At 50.5% G+C, this 23,185-nt stretch overlaps 2 protein-coding genes across 3 annotated transcripts in view; both read right to left on the bottom strand.

Annotated features, from left to right (window-relative positions):
- The window catches only part of HOMER2 (homer scaffold protein 2), a 615,401-nt gene that overhangs the window by 373,060 nt on the left and 219,156 nt on the right, over positions 1 to 23,185 (bottom strand). The gene's annotated exons all lie outside the window — the stretch shown is intronic.
- BNC1 (basonuclin zinc finger protein 1) overlaps positions 12,730 to 23,185 on the bottom strand; it is a 31,458-nt gene continuing 21,002 nt past the window's right edge. For both annotated transcript variants that reach the window (XM_078449067.2, XM_078449068.2), the window contains exons 4-5: positions 20,173 to 22,001; positions 12,730 to 15,051 (exon numbers count right to left, since the gene is read on the bottom strand). In XM_078449067.2, the coding sequence (XP_078305193.2) occupies positions 14,367 to 15,051; positions 20,173 to 22,001 (2,514 nt within the window). In that variant the 3' untranslated portion in view covers positions 12,730 to 14,366. The remainder of the gene's footprint in view (positions 15,052 to 20,172; positions 22,002 to 23,185) is intronic.

The following is a 23,185-nucleotide window of genomic DNA, read 5'->3' as shown; positions in this document are numbered from 1 at the left end:
GAGCCTGGGCCTGCTTCAGATTCTGTGTCTCCCTCTCTCTCTGCTCCTCCCCCACTCGTGCTCGTTCTCTCTCTCTCTCTCAAAAATAAATAAAAAATAGGGGTGCCTGGGTGGCTCAGTTGGTTGGGCGTCCGACTTCGGCTCAGGTCATGATCTCGTGGTTTGTGAGTTCGAGCCCCGCGTCGGGTTCTGTGCTGACAGCTCAGAGCCTGGAGCCTGCTTCGGAATCTGTGTCTCCCTCTCTCTCTGCCCTTCCCCTGCTCATTCTCTGTCTCTCTCTGTCTCAAAAATAAATAAAACATTAAAATTAAAAAAAAAAAATAAATAAAAAATATTAAAAAAGCAAAAAAAAATTATTTGTTTATAAACACAACAGACTTAAGTCTCCATTTTTCCATAGCAGGAAGAAAATAGTTAATGTCTAAAATGGATGATTTAGAAGCACATGACTTTGAAATATAGAGACAGATATCCTGTGTTCATGGAAGAATTATTATTGTTCAAATGTCCATATTACCCAAAGTGATCTCGAGATTCAATGCAGTCTTCATCAAAATTCCAATGGCATTTTTCACAGAGAGAGAAAAACAATCCTAAAATTTGTAAAAGACCCCAAATAGCTAAAGTAATCTTGAGCAAGAATAAAAAAGCTGGGGCATCACACTTCCTGACTTATTACAAAGCTAGAGTAATAAAAACCACATGGTACTGGCATAAAAACATACACATAGGGGCGCTTGGGTGGCCCAGTCGGTTAAGCGTCCGACTTCAGCTCAGGTCACGATCTCGCGGTCCGCGAGTTCGAGCCCTGCGTCGGGCTCTGGGCTGACGGCTCAGAGCCTGGAGCCTGCTTCCGATTCTGTGTCTCCCTCTCTCTCTGCCCCTCCCCCGTTCATGCTCTGTCTCTCTCTGTCTCAAAAATAAATAAAACGTTAAAAAAATTTAAAACAAAACAAAACAAAACAAAAAAACAGACACATAGACCAACGGAATAGAAGAGAGAGGCCTGAAATAAACCCACACATATACAGTTAACTAATTTTTTTTCAACGTTTTTAATTTATTTTTGGGACAGAGAGAGACAGAGCATGAACGGGGGAGGGTCAGAGAGAGAGGGAGACACAGAATCGGAAACAGGCTCCAGGCTCCGAGCCATCGGCCCAGAGCCCGACACGGGGCTCGAACTCACGGACCGCGAGATCGTGACCTGGCTGAAGTCGGACGCTTAACCGACTGCGCCACCCAGGCGCCCCTACAGTTAACTAATTTTTGACAAAGGTGCCAAGAATATACATTGGGGAAAAGATAGTCTTTTCAATAAATACTGTTGGGAAAACCAGATAGCCACGCACAAAAGAATGAAATTAGACTCTTACACAATATACAAATTCAAAATGGATTAAATACTTAAATGAGAGGTCTGAAACCATTAAACTCCTAGAACAAAGCACAGGATAAAACGTGCTTGACATTGGTTTTGGCAGTGATTTTTTGGAATTGATGCCAAAAGCACAGGAAACAAAAGCAAAAACAAACCAGGGAGATTCAGCACAGCAAAGGGAATCAACAAAATTAAAAGGCCCCGTATGGAATGGGAGAAAATATTTGCAAACCATCTGTCTGCTAAGGGGTTAACATCCAAAAAATCTCAGGAACTCCTAATTCAATGGCAACAAACAAACAAATGAAAAACCTGGTTCAAAGAGGAGCCAAGGAGCTGAACCTTTTTCCAGAAAAGACATCCAGATGGCCAACAGACATGTGAAAAGATGCTCACCATCACTCATCATTCGGGAAATGCAAGTCAAAACCACAGTGAGAGATCACCTCAGACCTGTTAGGATGGTGATTACCAGAGACTCACAAGATAACGAGCATTGGCGAGGATGTGGAGAAAAGGAAATCTTGTGCACTGTTGCTGGGAATGCAAACTGGTGCAGCCACTCCGGAAAACAGCACGGAGGTTCCTTAAAACATTAAAACTAGAACCACCCTCCGATCCAGTGCTCTCTCTTCTGGGTATAGATCTGAGGGGAACAGAATCACTGTCTCATGTTCACTGCAGCATCACTCACAGTAGCCATCAACTTGGGAAACAACCCAAGCGCCCGCTGACAGATGAAGGGATAAAGAAGATATGGTGTATATACACACACAATGGAATATTATTCAGCCTCAAAAAGGCAGTAAGTCCTGTCATTTGCATCAACCTGGATGGGCCTGAAGGACAAAGTGAAACAAGCCAGACACAGAAAGACGGAGGCTTTACGGGCTCACCTCTCCATGAGATCTATGAACAGAAAAAAGAAAAAGGTGAACTCACACTAACAGAGAGGAGAATGGTGTTTTCCAGAAGACTGGAGTTGGGGGAGGAGAGGGAGATTCTGATCAAAGGGCACAGACTTCCAGTTATAAATTCTGGGGGTCTAATGTAAAGCATGGTGATGGTGGTTAATGATGATGTATTATACATCTGAAACTCACGAGGAGAGTAGATATCGAGCGTTCTCATCATATACACACAGAAAACTGACACGCAAGGGGATGGATATGTTAATTAGTTTGATTGTGGAAATCATTTCACAATGTATACATACATCAAAACATTGTATTGTACACCTTAAATACATATAGCTTTTATTTTCCAAAAAATAAAATATTTTTGATATTTTCTGTTTTTAAAATGTATTTATTTTGAGAGAGAGACAGAGGGAGAGAGAGAGAGTGAGTGGGGTAGGAGCAGAAAGGGAGAGAGAGAGAATCCCAGGCAGGCTCCTCGCTGCCAGCAGAGCCTGACGTGGGGCTCGATCTCATGAACCCTGAGATCATTCAAGAGTCAGATGCTTAACCAACGGAGTCACCCAGGCGTCCCTGTATATATACGTGGGGAATAAGCTTCGAATTCCCTGAGGCTGCACTGATGGGTTAACGAGGCATAAAGAATTAGAAAGCCACAGAATGAACACACCCAAGTTTGGGTAAACAAGATTAGGTAAATATTAGGTAAATGAGGCAAAGGCCCCCAGTATAGGACAAAGGTACAGGACAACAGCAGAAAGCTGCTTTCACAGGAAGGAAGGACCAAATTACGTAAGCAGGTAAATAGGGTTATGGACCTCAGCAAAGTTGCCCAGAACGGAGCTAATTAACAAAAGAAAGATGCCTTGTTGACGCTGAAGTAGCATGGTCTGTCTTTCTTGTCCCCTAGGCCAGTTTAGGTAAACAGAGGTGGGGCCTCACGTCTGCCGTACACAACCTTTGCCCAGCTCCAGGATTTTGTTTTGTGTTAACCCAAACCCCTAACACCACATATCTCCAAAACCCTCTTTCCCCCACGCCCATGAGTTAATGTTCACAGTTTCATTGTCTCTTTGTGCACATCCATCACATGTTTGTAAGCCTTCCGAGCCTAATAAAAATGGAGCAAGGACCCTTATTCAGGGCTCTTGTCTCCTCCCGGACATTAGCCTCTCTCACATTTTCAATCCTGCGTCTTGCTCTCTTGCTGGACAGACCCAGAGTCTACAACAAATATAAATATAAATAGAAAATTATATAAAAATAATATATATATATAAGCCTACTTAAAAAATATATATAAATATATATATTTTGTATTATATATACATCTTATATATATATATATATTTTAAAATAGGCTTCATGCCCAGAGTGGAGCCCAATGTGGGGCTGGAACTCACGAACCTGAGATCAAGAGCTGAGCTGAGATCAAGAGTCAGACACTTACCAACTAAACCACCCAGATGCCCACCCCCCAAAAATATATATATTAAAAAAAACAGAGATAAAGGTATAAATATCTATAAAGACCTTTATAGCGTTTAAACCAAACTTCACAGGGTCTGGTATTCAGCATCAACCATTGCCTCAGACTTACATTTTAAATGTGAAGCTTTAGAAAACGTACAACGGGGTGAGCCAAGGAGCCAAGTCACCAAACCTTACGGACCAATTCCGGTGAGCTTGTTTTTACCGACCGAACACAATGTCCTCTTAGAGGACGGGCAATGACTCTGGAATATGACAAGGTACGGAGCTTGCCTACAAAACTGGCTTGGGGGGGGGGGGCATTATCACACACACTGAGCTCTTACTTTGGGCTGGGTGCTGTTCAGGGCGAAGAAGGAGGTCACCCTCAGCCCTTACGGTTCTCTTTAATCCGGCTTGAAAAGCGGGGCTGGGTGGCACGCAGGACACAGCGGTGTGACACTGGGACACGTCTCCCCACAAATGTCCATAGGGCAGGAGTCAGAGAAAGTGCTGGAAGGACTTGAGAGATCACCTACTGTCATGATTTTCAAAGAAGAAAGTCTTTCTCTCTCTCTCTCAGCAGAACACAAAACAAAATACTAAGACCTAATATATACAACCAGGTAGAAGGGGGATGGACTCTGGTGACGGTACTTGCCCGCTGGGCTGCTTCTCATGTTCCCTTTGGCCTGTGAGGCTTCTATGAGGTCCCTGGGGTCACCCCAGAGCACAATCTGAAACCACCGTTTTACAGATGAAGAAAGAGAGAGACATTTAAGGTGCTGCAGCTGGGGGTATGCGGTGGAGGAAGCAGGAGCCAGGAGCCCAGGGGGCCCCACACATGTGCCTCCTAGCACATCACTTCTCCACGCATGGGCTGGTTGGGGAGTCACAGGGACCCTGTTCCAGGAGGGCTAAGCTGGGGAGGGTCGGCGGGGAGAGGTCTGTGTGAACCCGACCCTGACGAGTGTCCTAGGCCCTAACCAGTGTCCTAGGCTCAGGCACTCAACTCCAGGACTCGGGCTTAAGAACATTCAGGAAACACATCCTCATTTCAGCCAGCCTTGGAGCTGGAAGACAAGGTCCGCTCACCAGGGGAATTTGCAAACACGCTTGCCTGGCCTGACAGGACTCAGCCGCAATCGCAATAACCAGAAAATTCCAGCAGAGGGCACTATTCGCCAACAATATGGAATGCGAACCAACCTCCAGGAAGGTTGGAGAACCCAGAAGCTTTTAAAAAATGGTCTTCTCCCTCACCGCCCAATATTCCCGGCCCTCTGCAAAGAACATAAAGAAAGTATAACAATTCACACTAATTAAAGCTCACCAATTGCACAGATTCCTAGCGTGTAGCTTTTAAAGCATCAGGTGACCAACAGACATTCAGCTCCTTATGTATTTTGCTTGTATTGTGGTCACTTTTAACATTTCTTGGGAAATCTGGTTTTTAGGACTAGCCAAAGATATCTGGCAAAGAAGGGGCTACGGGTGAGGAGGGGAGGGCGACAGGGACTGGGCTACCTGATCAGGACTTCACACCTGCTGTTGAGAGTTCCAGACGCTTCTCTTGTAGCCAGGGAGCCAGGAAAGGGATATCATTTCCCCAGGCGAGGAAATCCTGGTTCAAGGGTATTGCCTCATGGGGTCTCAGGCCCCAGATCCCTCCGGGATCTGGGAGGAGAGTCTGAGAGAGCTTGCCCAAGCTAGGGACCAAGTCTGCTCTCCTCTTGAATGGGATGAGTGGCAGGACCCCTCCCCTTTAGGTATGTTCTAGACCAGTGGTTCTCAATTTGGTCACCCAGCCCACCAGGGCGTATCTGGCGATGCACGGAGACATAATTAGCTGCCGCAATTTTGGGGGTGCTCCTGGAACCTAGCAGGTAGAGGTCAGAGAAGCAGCTAACCACCCTACAATCAGAGGGCAGCTTTCTACCCCAGAAAGAATTATCTGGCTCAAAACATTACGAGTGCCAAGTCTGAGAAACCCTAGTCCAGATGCCAGATCTGGGATTCTCAAAGCGTGGTTCTCAGACCAAGTGCATTAGCATCACCTGGGGACTTGTGACACGTGGCCTGCGTCAGACCTGCTGAATCAGAGGCTCCAAGAACAGCCTGTGCTTTAATGAGCCTTTCAGACGATCTAATGCTTTCAGACGATCAAGTTTGAGAACCTCTTACCTACAGATGACACTGCTTGAGATTAAGTACTCTAACACCGTACTTCTAAGATAGTAGTGTGTTTACAATCACTGCAGAACTGTTAAAAGGCAGGTTCTGATTTAGTAATAGTTAGAACGTGCATTTCTTACAAGCTCCAGCTGGCGCTGGTGGGGGGCCCACATTTGGGGAAGAATCCAAGATACTGGTTCCCAAACTTGCCAGATCACAAGAGACCCGAAGTGTCTGTTGAAACTTCAGATTCCCAGGCTCTCCCCCTCCACCCCCCGGGGCCCACTAAGTACTGAGGACATCTCCAGAGGAAGGGTCTGGGAATCTGTATTTTATTTTTTTTAATGTTTATTTACTTATCTTAGAGTGAGCAAGCAGGAAAACAGCAGAGGGAGGGAGGGAGAGAGAGAGAGACAGAGAGAGAGAGAGAGAGAGAGAGAGACAGAGAGAGAGAGACAGAGAGAGAGAGACAGAGAGAGAGAAATCCCAAGCAGGCTCCACATGGTCAGTGAGGAACCTGACACAGGGCTGGAACCCATGAGCCGCAAGATCACAGCCTGAGCCTAAATCAAGAGTCAGACACTTAAGTGACTGAGCCACCCAGGCGCCCCTGGGAATCTGTATTTTCAAAGAGTGCCCCAGAACATTCTCATAATCAAGCAGGTCTGAAGACACTGACTTGAGAGGGCAAGCTATTGATTAATGATGTCATCTGTGAGTCCCTGTGTCTGAAATCCTCAACCTGGGCTGGGAGAAACCTCTGGGGAGCTTTGAAACTCTCCGTGCACAGGCCACAGATCAGACCGATGATCCCAGACCATCTGAGGGAGGGACTAGGAAGCAGTACTTTAAAAGATGCCCAGATGATTCCAACGTGCAACCGTGCTGATGAATCAGTGCCCTTATGGGGCGCCTGGGTGGCTCAGTCAGCTGAGCGTCTGACTTCGGTTCAAGTCATAATCTTACAGTTCGTGAGTTTGAGTCCCGCATCGGGCTCTGTGCTGACAGCTTGGAGCCTGGAGCCTGCTTCTGATTCTGTGTCTCTGTGCCCCTCTCCCCACTCATGCTCTGTCTCTCTCTCTCAAAAATAAATTCACATTAAAAAAAAAAAAAAGAATCAGCGACCTTATGGGGTGCCTGGGTGGCTCAGTCTGTTGAGCATCTGACTCTTGATTTTGGCTCAGGTCATGATCCCAGGGTCGTGGGACTGAGCCCCACTTTGGGCTCCGTGATGAGCATGAAGCCTGTTTGGGATTCTCTCTCTCTCTCTCTCTCTCTCTCTCCCTCTGCCCCTCTCCCCTCTCTCTAAAATAAAAAAAAAAGAAAACAGGCTGGTGTCAAACACACTTACCGTAAGACCCAACACTTCCAGCCTTAGACACAGACCCACGTGAACAGAAGACATGCGTCCAAACAGAAACTCGTACGCCCGTGTCCACGGCAGCATCATTTGTGACAACCCCAAGGTGGGAACAACCCAAATGTGCATCAACTGATGGGTAGGAAGACAAACTGAAATGGATGTGGTAACTCCACACCATGGATTCCTCTTTAGCCGTAAGAAGCAGCGATGTATGTTACAACACGGATGAAACTTGAGAACGTCATGCCAAGTGAAAGAAGCCAGATACAAAGGACCACATCGCGTGCGATTCCATTTATATGACATGTCCATGCAGCTCCGTAGAGGCAGAAGGTAGATTAGTTAGCAGACTGACGGGGAGTGACTGTTACTGGGTACAGGGTTTTATTTTGGGGTGGTCGAAATGTTCTGGACCGGACAGAGGTGGACGGCATAGTGAGTGTACTAAATGCCTCTGAATCGTACACTTTGTTATTTTATTTTTAATTTTTTTAATGTTTATTTGTGTTCTTGAGAGAGAGAGAGACAGAGAACACTAGCAGGGGAGGGGCGCAGAGAGAGGGAGACAGAGAATCCGAAGCAGGCTCTGTGCTATTCACACAAAGCCCGATGTGGGGCTCGAACTTTCGAACCATGTGATGCCAACCTGAGCTGAAGTTGGACGCTCAACTGACTGAGCCGCTCAGGCACCCCTGAATCACACACTTGAAATAAACTTTATGCTGTGCAAATTTTATCTCAATAAAAAAAGGGAAAAAAGAAAAAGAAGCAGTGATTATCAGTTTTCCTAATCGAGGGCGATTTTGAGAAATCAGACAAAATCTGGGTGTGGGACGATTAGCCACTTAGGAAAAACACCCCAAGCTAGGCCCAAAAGCCATACGTGTGGCCCCTCCCTGGTCTCTGACCCTCTGCTAGGTTAGGCAGTAAATGGGGCTTGAGAGCTTGGTCGCAGGAGTCAGTAATATCAGATCCCCGTGATGAGGGCCAAACAGCCAGGGTTCGTTCGTCTGTCTGCTGAAGTCGTGTTGATTTGAAAGTATGCTCTCAGGACCCGGGAGGCTCGTGTCTGCTTTTCTTACGTTCAAAGGCTGATGGGGAAAGTGATTGCTGAGGTCAGTCTTCTGAAAGGCGGGGGCGGGGAGGAGGGAAGGCTCATGTTATTTAATTTGAACGTAAACAGAAGGATGACCCCACAAGGCTGGCGGTTTAGGGATGTGCCCGCAGCTGACAGCTGAGTTACATTTATGTAGCCGCACGCCTGGGAAGGGAGACCCGGAGTCCCAACCTTGAGGAGGTGAGGTCACGGGGAGGTCACAACCCTGTGCCCTCGGGCCTAGCCGGGACGGGTGCTAGCCGGAGACACTGGACAGAGAGACCTCTCTTCTGGGAACTAAGCTTGCATAAGTTTTCATTTATTTGTTGACTTAATATCTGTCCTTATTCTAAATTCCACAAGAGCGAGCCCTGTGTCCACGGCATGTAGCAGAGTGTGCTCGGCGGTGCCTGACGCACAGTAGGTGGGTTCTCGGTCCATCTGCTGACTGACAGCTGGAGGCCCCTCGGTGAGGGGTGGGGGTGGCGCAAGGCAAATCCGTGAGCAAACCCTGACAACACAGGGGGGCCCAGAGGGCTGGCTTTACTCCGCCCTGGGAGGGAAGGAGGGGGAGGGCACGAGGGGCTTCCTGGACGAGAGGGCACCCGAGCTGAGTCTCAGGGGAGGACAGAGGGTTTGGGGTCAGAGACTGGCAGGGTGGTTCCTGGAGACAAAGCGACACAGGCAGGGCTTTGGGGACCGACAAGCCGGGGCCTGTGGGGCGACCGCGGGGGTCAGCCTGGCCGGGGCCGGCCTGGGGGGACCCCACCCTCACGAGGGCAGCAGGAAGCACCTGGAGGAGGAGGGACAGTCCGCTCTGTGCTGTTGGGAGAGCTCCCTGGGGCCGCTGTGGGAAGGTGGGCTGGAGAAAGCAGCAGCCGCAGGAGGCTCCTGAAGGTCTCCGGAAAGGAGGAGGAGGAAGCAGAGGGCCGCCCTGTTGAACGGATACTGACCAACCAGCACGAGGAAGGGGAAGGATCGGAGGGCATTTTCCGGTAGGCAGGTTTGTTGGATTTGGTGACGGATGGCCGCCGCCGGGCGTGAGAGGAAGGGCAAGTCCGGGGTAGTGACGACGCTGACAGCGATGAGGACGACGGTGACGAACAGGATGGTTACGGCGAGGCTCGCGGAGCCCTTATGAGGCAGCGCTCACGTGCTCCACGCCCTTGAGCCTCATGAGGATCTGCCGAAGCAGAGACTCTTTCTGTCCTCATCATATGGACCAGAACACGGAGACCCAGAGAAGCTGTGAGGTGGCCCAAGTCGCCCGGCTGGCGTGTGGAACAGCCGAGGACAGTCCGACTTGAAGAGCCACGTTCTTGACCACAGGTGGTGGTGTCCCTGGGGTTCTGGTGTGGGTTGGCCACCGCTCCCTCACCCCGAGGAAACGCAAGGGGGAAGATGATCGGTGGTGTGGAGGGCGACAAATTGGGTTGAGCACCAGCTGAGCTGGAGGGGGGTGCTGTGGATTATTCTGCGACACCCAGCGGGCATCTCCGCTGCCACGAGGGCAACTCCGGAGGTGTAGACTCAGAGGCGTCAGCCGACAGATAGCAGTTGGTAGTCACAGGGATGAACGAGACATCCCAGAGAGCACGAGTGCGAGGACAGAAAAGGCCAGAGGGGGACGAGGGTACACCACGGAACCAAAGGCGTCCTTTGGATGCGGCCGTCTGGGGGTCACTGGAAGCTTGGTGAGGGCGGGGCCATCGTCAGGGTAAGAAAGAAATGCAGTGATTAGGGGAGAGGCAGATCTATTGTAAGCACCCGGCTGTACAAAGCCAAGGGAGGAGGAAGGGCCACCGGAAGGGGTCAGGGCTCTAGAAAGCTATGTTTTCTTTCTTTCAATTGTTAAGATGAGAGAGATTTTTAAAAAATGTTTATTTTTGGGGCGTCGGGGCGGCTCAGTCGGTTAAGCGTCCGACTTCGGCTCAGGTCGTGATCTCACGGTTCGTGGGTTTGAGCCCCGCGTCGGGCTCTGTGCTGACAGCTCGGAGCCTGGAGCCCGCTTCGGATTCTGTGTCTCCCTCTCTCTCTGCTCCTCCCCCACTCATGCTCTGTCTCTCAAAAATAAATAAACATTAAAAAAATGTTCATTTTTGAGACAGCATAAGCAGGGGCGGTGCAGAGAGAGGGGGACAGAAGATCCAAAGGAGGCTCCACGCTGCTGGCGCAGAGCCCGAGGCGGGGCTCGAACTCACTACCCGGGAGATCATGACCTGAGCAGAAGTCAGACGCTCAACCTCCTGAGTCATCCACGTGCCCCAAGATGAGAGCGATTTGCAAGAGTTCTAGGCTAGCGGGACGGAAGCAGTAGAAAGGATATTTGATAATGGATGGGCAAGGGAAGAGGTGAGGGGGCCCCATCGTTGAGACAGCCGGAGGGCTGAGTGAGGGCATCGGCCTTCCAAACGAACGTGGACGCCACTCTTAAGTCCGGAGAAAAATGCAGGCTTGAATCCACCTTGAACGGGACCCAGGGACTTCAGATAAACACAGGACTTGGCCAAGGGCTCCAGGTACTGTGCTCTGAACCCATGGCCACATTTGCACGGAGGCCACACTTCCCACGGGCCGCTCGCAGCCAGACTGAGGGTAGCAGGGATACGACTCCCAGGGAACCCACTCCTGGGAGAGGGGCGACTGCTCTGATGGCTGACCTGGGTTAGAGACCGCCCCCAGGGGCCTTGCCCCAACCTTCCCCAGACCACACGGCAGTCTCGGATTCTTTCACTCAACCTTCCCTCCTTCTCTCCTTCACTAGGAGGTCAGATCTGCATGCTGTCTGCTGGCTCCCCCGGCCTCCCCGGCTCCCTCCCGTTTCCTCTCCGACAGTACGGTCTCTCTTCAAAACACCCTCGCACATTTAGTCCTTTCGGTATCTGCTTTGGGCGCCAGTGGAGAAAATCAGAAAGGCTGTGCTCGGGGAACTCAGAAGCCTCGGCCAGGCCACGTGGGGCTGAGGGTGGCAGCAGAGTCTGGCCAGATGAGACCATGTGAGGACAGGCGAGAAGGCAGACAAGCTGACCAGGGGTCGGTGGGGGGGCGGCGGTGGTGGGGGGCGAGCCCCAGGGGTTCCCACCAGTTCTCTGAGGGCAGGAAGTGAGGTCGGCTACCGTAGCCACGATGAGTCGTGGGGTGGCATCCTGCAACGTGGAGGTTCAGAAGGGCGACCACGAGGGAAGACAAAGCCCACAGAGGTTGTAATGCAAGGTAAGCGGAAGGATGGAGAAGTCGCAGGTGTGGGAAGACGTTTCAGGACCCTGCTGGCCTCGAGAGAGTCTCTGGATTTTATACTAGCTGCTACCGGAGGGTTCTGAGCTGGGACCCACACACCCGCTGGTGGCTCCCTCCTCTTGATCCCCCTGAAGCAGGGACGTGGAGCCCTCCCCCGACAGTGGGGTCAGAAGGGAGAGAGGAGCATGCTTTTATCTACTGGAAGGGCAGATAAAAGAGGTGAGGAGGTGAGAAGATTAATTACAAAAACCTGACTCAAAAAAAAACACAACAACTCTGCACGTTTAAGAAAGGAAGAAGCTGAAATTCATTCTACTTTGAGCCCTGGCTGTTAAGAATTATTTTTGACAGCCCAGTATTTTTAAGCAATCACTGCATTTAATTTTTGAAAAAATGTTAACGTTTTATTTGAGAGAGAGAGAGAGAGAGAGAGAGAGAGAGAGAGAGAGAGAGAGAGAATGAGCAGGGGAGGGGTAGAGAGAGAAGGAGACACAGAATCCGAAGCAGGCTCCAGGCTCCGAGCTGTCAGCACAGAGCCCAACACGGGGCCCGAACTCATGAACTGTGACATCACGACCTGAGCTGAAGTCAGACGCTCAACAGACTGAGCCACCCAAGTGCCCCATTTTTGTATTTTCCTTAATAATAAATTGATACCTGGGCGCCTGGGTGGCTCAGTCAGTTGAGTGTCCTGCTTCGGCTCAGGTCGTGATTTTGCAGTTTGTGAGTTCGAGCCCCACATCGGGATCTCTGCTGTCAGCATGGAGCCCGCTTCGGATCCTCTCTCCCTGTCTCTCTGCCCCTCTCCTGCTCATGCTCTCTCTCTCAAAAATAAACATTAAAAACAAAAAATAAACTGACACCCAGCCCCTCTTCCCCGGGAAGTAACCACTGCTCTTTCTTTGGAACTCATTAATACTTGCAACTCCTGTTTGGATGTGGCTGTAGTTACTGATGCTATCACCTGTCTGCCTGCCAGCCCTGGGTTTTCGGTTCTGTAAAATTCATTGTGTGTGTGCGTGTGTGTGCGCGAATGACCGCAGCACGTGTACAACACGGCGTCCACATGACAAAACCAGTCTTACAAATGTTTGCCTTTTTAAACAAAAACATGTGGCATATATTTTTATTAAATCATAGAAAACTCATTTGTATACAAATTGGTTCCACTTTGGGGAAACTGGAATAATAAACAGCTGGGTAACAAAACGGTGGAAAGATACGTTTCACTTTACGCAGAGACCAAGTGTTGTCATATTTATTTTTTAAAAATGTTGAAACAATCCGTAACAGGTTGTTGGCTTTTTTTTTTTTTCACCCTTGTGCAGGAGGAATAATCTCTCTCTTGTAACCCCCGCTTCTCTCTGAGGATGTTTTTCATTACTTAAATCAACGGTAAGCTTAAAAGACGGTTAACCTGAAGTCTTAACACGAAGTCAATTTCTTTCCCTGCCACGGGCTTGCCGAGTACCGTGAATGTCAAATTTCAAGAGATGGTCTCTTTTCACAGGAACTGATTAAGCTTCCTTTCTACAACAGCACATGTGTACAAGGGTGTGGAACACATTTCAGAATAAGTTAAATATTAAGACGTACAGTATGGCAGTTAACGCCCTATTTTTCTCCTACCGGGTAAATCGGAAAGTTCATCCTAACCTTACACGTTTATAAAAGGGTGAGGACCGAGGGACCCAGTGATACCAAAAATGCACCACAACCATCAGAACCGTATTCTCTAAGCGCTCTGGCCGAGTATTTACAACGGGTCCTGCCACAGTCACGCCTGCACTCCTTCCACGGAGGACCAGAAGGGACCAGACTCCGAGGTTCACCGCAAGACCACGGGCAGCGGCTTTGAAGTTCAGGCCGACATATTCCTTCTGCCCTGGAGCAGGGACCCAGGGGTCACACCGTGACGCGTCTGCACTCACCCCGACTACTCACGTAACAAACACAAGTTAAATATTATCAAAATTACTTTAAATTAAATTGAAGACCGCGATGTTTAAGTGCATGAAATCCACCCCCCCGCCCCCGAGCTTCCTGAACGCACACGACACGGCAAGAACGGACATCCTTGGGAACGACATCCACATTCCTCTGGGTTGAAACCAATCTGCTTCCTCTAAGAACTGGAGGTCCGTGAGACCCCTGAAGGGGGAGGGGAAAGAGAAAAAAAAAAAAAAAAGCAATTCTCCACTCCAAACGGAGGCATAGTCTCAAAAAGTCATTTTCCCCAAACCTGAGTCTGGACGGCAGACTCATTAAAGCAGGAACTGAAATGCGCACTTTGGGACTGGCTCCTCACCCGTGGCGGCAGTCTGCTTCCCCGGGACACTCAGCTGACCCTTAACACTCGTGCAAGGCTGACATCAGGCTGCCCCCAGGTCCTGGGCCCCTGTTGCCAGCCTGCAGACCTGGAGCCCTCCCAGGGAACGTGTAAACAAACGTGGGGAAAACGGTGTTTCTGCCAGTTTTTGCCAGGTCAGGGAAAAGCCTCTTGGGCCACGAGAGAGGACAGGGCCTTAGCGCGGCCCCAGGGCTGACTTCCTCCAAGGCTGGTATTTTGCGCATTCTGCCGCAGCAAGACCGTGAAGTCAGCTCAAAGCCTTTTTGCCTGGCTTGCCCCAAGTGGTGTTAAGCAAAACCGGAGACGTTTCTTTGGACTACCTTATTCCTGAATTCCGATCCGCACACGTGTCCTCGCACACCTGCTCCGCCGTCTTGTTACTGCAGGTGACCCGGGGAGGCGGCCAGGCTCTTGTGCAGGTTGGGATTCTGGCTGTGTCTGTTCCGGCTGCGGACAGATGAGAACATGGTGTTGCAGCCCGGAACTTTGCATTTATGGAGCTGGCGGAGATGCACAGTTTTGTAGTGAGCCCTGAAGGTCCCTTTGTTACTGTACGTCTTTTGGCAGAGGTGACAAGTTATGGGCAGCCCGGAAGGCAGGCTGGCAAGGCTCTGGTCGGCCTTCTCCATCAGGACACAGATGGGGTACTCATCTTCCCCGGGGACAAGGCTCGGCCCGTTACAGTCCTCATCACTGTCCTCCATGAGCACGGTGCCTTCCTCGCTCGCCCCGTCTGAGTCCCAAGAGGAATGGCTGCTGTTCTCAGACTTCATGCTCGAGGTAGTACTCAGATCCAAGATGGTGCCCTCGCTCGGCGGACCAGAGCTGTAGCTCTCCAGGCCGGCACTGTGGACTTGGGTTATTGGGTAAACCAGACTGCTCATCCGACTCGTTCCCTTGAAGATGACAGATGTCTGGGGGGCCTGCTGGGTGAAAGCCACATCCCGATAGGTCTCCTTGGCCACGTCTTTCAGAAGGTAGGCTGCATGGAAATGGTCTTCGGTGCTCTCCAGTGCTTCTTGGCTCAACACTTTTTGGTGGAGACTTAGGTTTGAACTGTGTCTACAAGAGGGAACATATGGTTAGCAATGGGTCGGGCTGTTGTAAGAAACAGTCAACATTCCAAGTGGAGACACGAGCTGGATACCGCAAAACGCTCGCGGCACGGAAGAAGTGATGATAAGGGGAGAGGGGTGAAATGCAGGTGTCGTGGACGCTGGCCCAGGGCTGTCCACCACCCGTCAGAAGTTAGCATTGAGGAGGAAAGCGGACAGTCTGGAGTCTGGGAATACGCAGTCCTTCTTAACTTCTTAACTTCGTGATGGACACGAACCTTCCTGGACCTCATCTAGAGAGAATGCCTAGACTACTTTGATCAGGTCAAGTCACCTGGGACCCTGCAACCAGGGGACCCCAGAGAAAACTGGTCCCAATAAGGAGTTAAGTGGAGCACTTTATTTCAAAAAAAAAAATTGTTTTTAAGGTTTATTTATTTTTGAGAGACAGAGAGAGACAGAGCACAAGCAGGGGAGGGGCAGAGAGAGACACACACACACACACACACACACACACACACACACACACACACAGAATCCGAAGCGGGGTCCAGGCTCCGAGCTGTCAGCACAGAGCCCGACGTGGGGCTTGAACTCACGGACCGCGAGATCATGACCTGAGCCGAAGTCAGAGGCTCAACCGACTGAACCACCAGGCACCCCACGTGGAGGGCTTTATTTCAAAGAAACCAAGAAATATCTTCTAGAGCTGTACTGTCCGGTACGATAGCTTGCTCATTCGTGACCACGGAGGCCCTGAAACGTGGCTGCGACATACACAGAAATGACAAGATTTCGGATAGACCGAATGAAACAAAATACATTGTTAAGGCTCACGTCACCTGAGCTTTTCATACTTTCTTAACGTGCCCACTAGAAAATTTCCAATTTTCTGGGTGGCTTGCATCATGGTCTATGGCATTAACACACCTGTCAAGCGCTCACACAGGTGAGCAAACCTGATTGGCTAGAAATTGTGTGTTCTAGCCAGAGAGAGAGAGAGAGAGAGAGAGACAGAGAGAGGGAGGGAGGGAGACAGGGAGGGAGAGAACGCTAAGTTCGGTTCATATTTGCAACGTTTCACTATAAACCAGACAGGAGTTTTGCAAGTACAGCATTGAACACACTACCAGCCTTCTACCCAATGATTATTCCTGAAGGGCAGACAATGAGTATCCATTATGACACATGCTTACTCATACAATATCATTTAGACATAACTTGTCAATCAATGGTGGCCTCGCTCAGAGATGCCCTGCTAACTTCTGGCTGGCAGAAACAGCCCTGACTGCAAGGGGTACAATCTTACAGGTGACAGGAAAATGGTTCCAAGTGGAAAAGAGCCTCCCCCACCAGGACAGACGAGAACGTGTGCCAGGCCCACGCTGGGAAAAACGCACGGTCCCCTCCACAAATAGCTAGGAATTGAATTTTCTCTTCGAAACCTCCAAAGACGTGGTGGTGGGGGTGGTGGGGAAGTGGGTGGAAATTGCATCCTATTTCAAGGAAAGTGTAAAATCTGCTCTTGGACTCCTCCCTCGTATCCCTCGCACGTTCTTTTTCTGGACGTCCTCGGCACCGCAGTCTTGGATCGCCTTGCCAACTGCACTGCTGCCCTGTGATTATGTCAGCGTGCTGGGCTGAAGGGGCAGGTAGGTATGCGTCGGCAGAAAACCAGACATTAGATTGACACGTAGGTCCCGGGACGCAAGAGTGGTTAGAAAAAAGTCAGACAGACACGCTCGCTGGAACCTTGCACGGGAAGGTCCCTGCCGTGACGAGGCCAAGCTGTCAGCCTGAGCACCCCCGGGAACACCGAGAGTGAACGTGTGGGATCCTCCAACCTGCTCGTTACGCCTTCCTGGGGTGCCATGTGCCCTTAAACCAGTCACTACCACAAACGCAAAACCCACTGGCCTGTGTGCCAGCTTCCAGCTTCCAGGATTGCTAATGCTGTGCCTGCTGGCTGTGTGTGTGCACGTGCGTGTCTTCCCTGACATTCCATCCCTATCCTCCTCCCTCGTCCTCCCCGGTTTCTGCCTCCGTAGACTAGTGGTTCTCAAAGTGTGGTCTGGGCACCCCTAGTGGTCGTGAGACCCTTTCAGGGGTACCCTGAAGTCAAAACTCATTTCATAAGGACACGAAGACATGATCTGTGATGACATGATTTGTCTTTTTCACTGTCGTTCCTTCCCGAGCGTACTGTGGTTTTCCGGAGGCTACGTGACATGTGGTCTTGGAACAGGTTGAACGCAGAAGCTGATGTAAGAAGGCAGCTATTTTCTGCTAAGCCAGACGTTACAGAGATTTGCAGAAACGTAAAAACAAAACCAGTCTTCTCATTGAGCTTTTGTTTTGGAAAACGGGCTTATTTTTCATTAAATGCTATGTATATTACTTTAAGGGATGAGATATTGATTTTTTTTTTCAGTTTTAATCTCTAATGCAGTAAACACTGGTACTTATAAACCCAACTAGACCACCCAACCGAGGGCTCTTGAGGGCCCTCAGGTTTTAAGAATTTGTGAAGGGGTTCTGAGACCAAACTGACTGAGAGCTGCTGCTTTAGTCATGCCCCTTCTTCCAGGAAGCTTTCCCTAACTTCTCAGAGTCCCGTAGGTACCTCCACTATGTGCCCACAGCAGCCTGTATCTCTCACATGATAGCGGGCACCACATTCAGCTGAAATTGCCTATTTACTGGTCTGTCTCCTCCGCAGGCCTTTGTGAGCAGTGACTGTGTCCACAGCACCTGACAGAAGGTTCTTGAATATATATATATGTATGTATGTATATATATATATATATATATATATGTGTGTGTGTGTGTGTGTGTGTGTATATATATATATATGTGCGTGTATATATACACACACACACACACACACACACACACACACACATACATACACACACACACACACACACACACACACACACATTTGGCTAAAGAAGCATCTAGGGTGCTATTACAGTCCCTTTCTGAGGGACCCTAGTGACTGCTGCTGGCAGTGGCTCTAAGAAGGGAAGAAAATTATCCTGACAACAGAGTTCTCATCTCTGACCCTCAGAAGAGGGGGGTGGCCCCAGGCCTGCCCACAAAGCTCCTTTTAAAATGGTGCCACTTCGGGGGCTCCCGAGTGGCTCAGTCAGTTAAACGTCCAGCTCTTGATTTTGGCTCGGGTCATGATCCCACGGTGTGTGAGATCGAGCCCGCATCAGTCTCTGCACTGACAGTGTGGAGCCCGCTTGGGACTCTCTCTCTCCCCCTCTCTCTCTCTCTCTCCCTCTCTGTCTGACCCTCCCCTCTGCTCACTCTCTCACTCTCTCTCAAAATAATAAACATTAAAAAAATAAGAGAAGATGTGCCATTTTAATCAGATTCTAGGCAAAATGCCTTCCTAGTTCTAGACCACTAACATCAGGAGTTGAAATTTAGAATTCAAGATGCGTTCCTGTGGTGGGGGAGGGGGCCTTCTAATTTGGTGGGCGCTGTGGGCCAGAACGCTGTCGTAAATATCAAGGATAATCTGCCTGATAGAGCTATCTCTTCTTCAACAGAACAGCCTTGTCATGAACAAAGCCTCCTGTTGGAGGACGAAGGAAAAGGGCACGTTCTCCAATCAGGGGATCCTGGTGGTTTGGTTCAACGTGCCAGCGAGAGAAAACGGGAATTTTAACTCCTACCACCCTTGCTCTCTTCCCCTCGCTCCAGGCGAGTATGTTCTCACGAGCCCGCTCCAGGAACGTGTGGGCAGTTCCTGTACCTTCCCCCTCTTCAGGAAATCAGGTGTTACGCTTTGGACGAAGGTAGCTAGCGGGGATGCTGAATTGCTTCAAGTCAGGCTTGTCTGAGCAAATGCAACATGGTTAATATTCTGCGAACCCTCTAGCATTTATCATATGGCATTTCATCAGAGAGCTAGTCTTTTCCTTAAAGCCTCCCGGGGTCACCTCCTGGTTACGCACAAGCTTCCCTTCACAGGCTGGGGAGGAAGGTGGCCCGAGGGGTGGTTATGGGACTCAAGTTCCCGAAGAAAAGCACACACAAGGCAGCAATGCCCGTGCTGTGTCCCGGAGTGATGAGAGGCGCTCTGTACCTGGGCGCTTTGCAAACTTGACGCTGTGTTGTGCCTCACAACACCCAGTACCCAGTGACTCTCGCTTTTCAACCAACATCACAAACCCCGAAGGAACCTGCTAAGTGTCTTTGTTCTTTGATATCTTAATGATTAAAAAATCTTCAGGGTGCCTGGTGGCTCAGTCGGTGAAGCGTCAGACTCTTGATTTCGGCTCAGGTCATGATCTCACGGTTCACGACTTCGATCGAGCCCCGTGTCGCTTGGGGTTCTCTCTCTCCCTCTCTGTCTGCCCCTTCCCCACCGCTGCGTGCCCTCCCTCTCTCAAAATGAAAAAACTGAAAAAAATAATTTAAAAACCTTCAATCAAGCAGCTATTCTTTTTTTTGAAAGTAGCTGGTTAAATAGACATAAAAGAAAATATTTCATCCGGTGGGCTTCATATCATAAAATGAAAAGCAGACAAGTTTGGGGGAAGTTACGCTGAGGATTGTAACGCCCCTCCCCACCACTGCCTCACGTGAGACCAGCTCACGATTCCTTACCCCCAACCATTTGGGCCAGATGTGTTTCTGAATTCAGAGTTGCTTAGACTTTAGAAAGGCAGAATCATTGCATACACTGTAATATTTTGTTCATGTCCCCATAATGAATCCATTAGTATTTCTGCATGGAATATATAATAAGAAAATCCACGTGTAGGGAGATTAAAAAAAAGAAGATTAGCAACAGGCTCATGTCATTTCAGATCAGGTTTTGTGGCCAAGGGCGTTTAGATTTGGAACTGAGAATTCGGGAATGCGGATCCGTAGAACAGTGTTTCTCAAACCGTGGTCCCTGGAACAGCAGGAGCGGTAATCCCCTGGGAACTCAGAAATGCAAACTCTAGGGCCTCCCCCCCCCCCCCCCCTTCTCCTGACCTGCTGAAGCAGAAATTCAACAGGCAGGGCTCAGACGTCTGTGTTTCAACAACCCTCTAGGTGACTCAGACGCACTGTAGAGTTTAAGAATCGGTGCCTTGGGAGACACGATTACCGACGGGTGTCTTACCTGTCTCTGCTCCTGCGCGAGGGGAAGGTGGCGTTACAACCTTCCACTGTGCACACGTGGGTTTCCCTGGCGTGCATGTTCTTGTGGTGCATTTTCACGCCGCAGGCGTTCTTAAAGGTCTTCTTGCAGACGTCGCACTGGAAGCGGTTTTCTTCCTTCTGCCGGCCGAGTGCACGCTGACCCGCGACGTCCGGCTCTTTAGACTCTTCGAAACAAGGAAAAGCCATCCCTCTGCTGGACAGAGCGCCCAAGAGCCCGCCGGCCAGCAGGTGCTGCTGCAGTCTGATGTAGTCCGGAAAGGGCACGCAGGGCTCCGTCCCGGGTGTGAGGTGAAGCTCACGGCCGCCGTCGTCCGGCCCCCTCGGCACCGCGGGCTCCTGCTTCGCCTCGCTCTCCGCGCGCTGCGGGGCCTGCTCGGGGCTTCTGCTGATGGCCCCGCCGGCCTTCGTCCCCGAGTCTCCGCGGCAGCCCCTCTCTCCTCCTGACCGCGTGTCCTGGTCCCCGGGGGCTCTGTCCGACCGAGGACTGCAGGCCTCCGGCTCGTCCCCGCGGGCCACCCGCGGGGGCACGTCTTCATCCGAGCTGAGCGCCTGCCTCTTCTCGTTGGCGATTCCCACGGTCTCCTTCTCGATTTTGATGGGCATACTGGACTTCCGGGATTTCTTCTTGGGAAGGGCGTCCAGCGGCCCCTCGTTCGACACCAGCTGTTCCGGGATGGAAGAGGACAGGAGAGGCAGAGAAGGCAGCACCCCGGGCGTGTTCGCCAGCTCGGCCGGAGTGGCCGGGCTGCGGTAGAAAGGCAGGACCGGCTGGACCGTCTTTAGGTTGGGGAAAAGCACCCCGTTTTGCCCAAGGCTGGGGAAGGCCGGCTGGCCCCCGGAAGCCTCCCCCGCACCGAAGCCGGCCAGGGGCCTGCAGTCGGCAGAGCTCACCGTGAAGGCCGGGCGTTTGTAGCCGTCCGAGGCGGCCAGGTTCAGGCCGCTGCGCAGGTCTTTGTCCCTGTTGTTCCTGTTCATGGGCATGTGCAGCCGGGGGTTGGGGTTGGCGCTGTGGCGATTCCGGCTCCTGAGGGAGCTGAAGACCATGTTACAGCCCTCGATGGTGCACTTGTGCTTGATCTTCAGGTGGACGGCGTTGTAGTGGATCTTGAGCGTGCCCTTGTCGTAGAAGGTCTTCTCACAGGCCGTGCAGAACACCCGGCCCTTCTTCGCGCCCAGGCTGGTCCTCTCGGGCTTCGCTTTGGCCTCGGGGGACAGCTGTGTCCTTTCGAGCTTCGTGACGATGTTGTACGGGCTGGAGTCACTCAGATGGGCGTTGTCTTCCTTTTTCGTCACCGGATCCGGACAGTTTAGACACTGCTCTCTTTCCACCTGAAATGGCGTGGAGCTGGAGGTCACGAAGCCACTGCCGGGGAAGGGTCCGTGGATGTCCTGCTTGGGGTCCTGACTTTGGTCCTGACCCTGCTCCAACACGTACTGCTCGGGCAGGGACCCTACGAGTGTGGGAGGCACGGGGTTGAAGAACTGGAAAGGCAGCATGAAGGTCATGTTGTTGATGAGGTTCTCAAAGGGGTGCAGGCTGCTGGGGTTCCCCTTGTCCACAGGAGCGGGGAGGCCGGCACCCCTGTGGCTGCAGCTCTCGATGAAGGCCCTGATGTCCACGTTCGCCGCGGACGGCGGGATGATGACGGACCGCTCTTCTTTTTCCTGAATTGCCATGAGCTCCGCGATGGACTTGGTCTCCCCAAAACGAAGGAACTGCTGCAAGGTGGCCACCTCCTCCTCGCTGGTCATGATGCTCCAGTGATCCAGCACCTTTCCCGACGCATCCTGAGCCGGAATTAAAAAGCGCAATTAATTTTACTGCTCCTCGCCTTCTTCTCTAGAAGGAGTCACGCGGTCAGGGCCCCCACGAGCACCGCAGGGCGCCCTGGCGCATACTGGAAAACAAAAACGAAACGCCCCCCCCGGACGAGCACAGGGCTCGCGGAGTCCGGCCCCCCCCCCCCCCCCACTACTCTCCTAGGCCGGAGACTCTGTGCAGAAAATAACCTGCACCAATTATAAGCAGTGGTCCAGAAGAGAGAAATAAAATTATATTACTCAAGCCTAAGGGAAATTAAGTGATTATTTTCCATCTTACTTCAAACCAATTGGTTGTCTGGCATTAGGCATAATTCCCCCCCACCCCCCCCCCCAAAATTAAAATATGTATCATTTGAACAACAGTAACTTCTTTATCTAAAAAGTATAGACAGAGCAATCAGGCCTAGCACAGCTCAAGTATTTATTTTGCTGCGAGTTTAATAATCTTCCCAAGCAACTCACATCAGAAAGCAAATGAACCTGTATTGATCCACTGGCCGTGTTTGCAAAGCACAGATTTAATTACACTGGAGTGTTGGAGATCTTTCAAACTCTAGCAAGGCCTAACTTTTCCCAAAACTACAATAAATATTTTATCACAGAACATGTATTTGATGGCCTACTGAGATCTTTCACAATGCATGTAAGAGTTCTGAAGATGATGAGGGATGTAACATCATAAATTTTTGATGCACTAGAGGTTCAAGGTAATTGATTCCATATTTTTAATCCCAACACTAGAAAGCAAGATTATTAGGATCATTAAATATTGATCTATGTCATAATGTAAGATCATAATGCTACTCTACATAAAAGGTTGCTTTGAGCCTGCTGGGGGTCCTGTATCCAAGGTGAGCAAATATGCCTTCAGAGGAATACTGTGGGCGTCGGGGTTAGAAAGAAACGGGTTCAAATCCTGGGTTGGCCACGTATGACCTGAGTGGCTTTGGCCACGGTTCAGAGGCACTTGGAGCCTCTGGCTTTTCAGCTGGAAAATGGGGATAATTGACCTGCCTTGTGAGATTTTACCGGAAGAAGGTCCAGGTCGATAAATGGTTGTAAGTGTTCGTGTTAATGACTCAGCCTACCTGGAGGAGACTGAAGCGAATGTCTAATCATCCCCGTTTCAGGGAAATTGTGACATTTCC

Source organism: Panthera onca, chromosome B3, assembly GCF_046562875.1.
Source record: "Panthera onca isolate mPanOnc1 chromosome B3, mPanOnc1 haplotype 2, whole genome shotgun sequence".
NCBI lineage: Eukaryota > Metazoa > Chordata > Mammalia > Carnivora > Felidae > Panthera > Panthera onca.
This window is presented reverse-complemented; position numbering and strand designations above follow the sequence as displayed.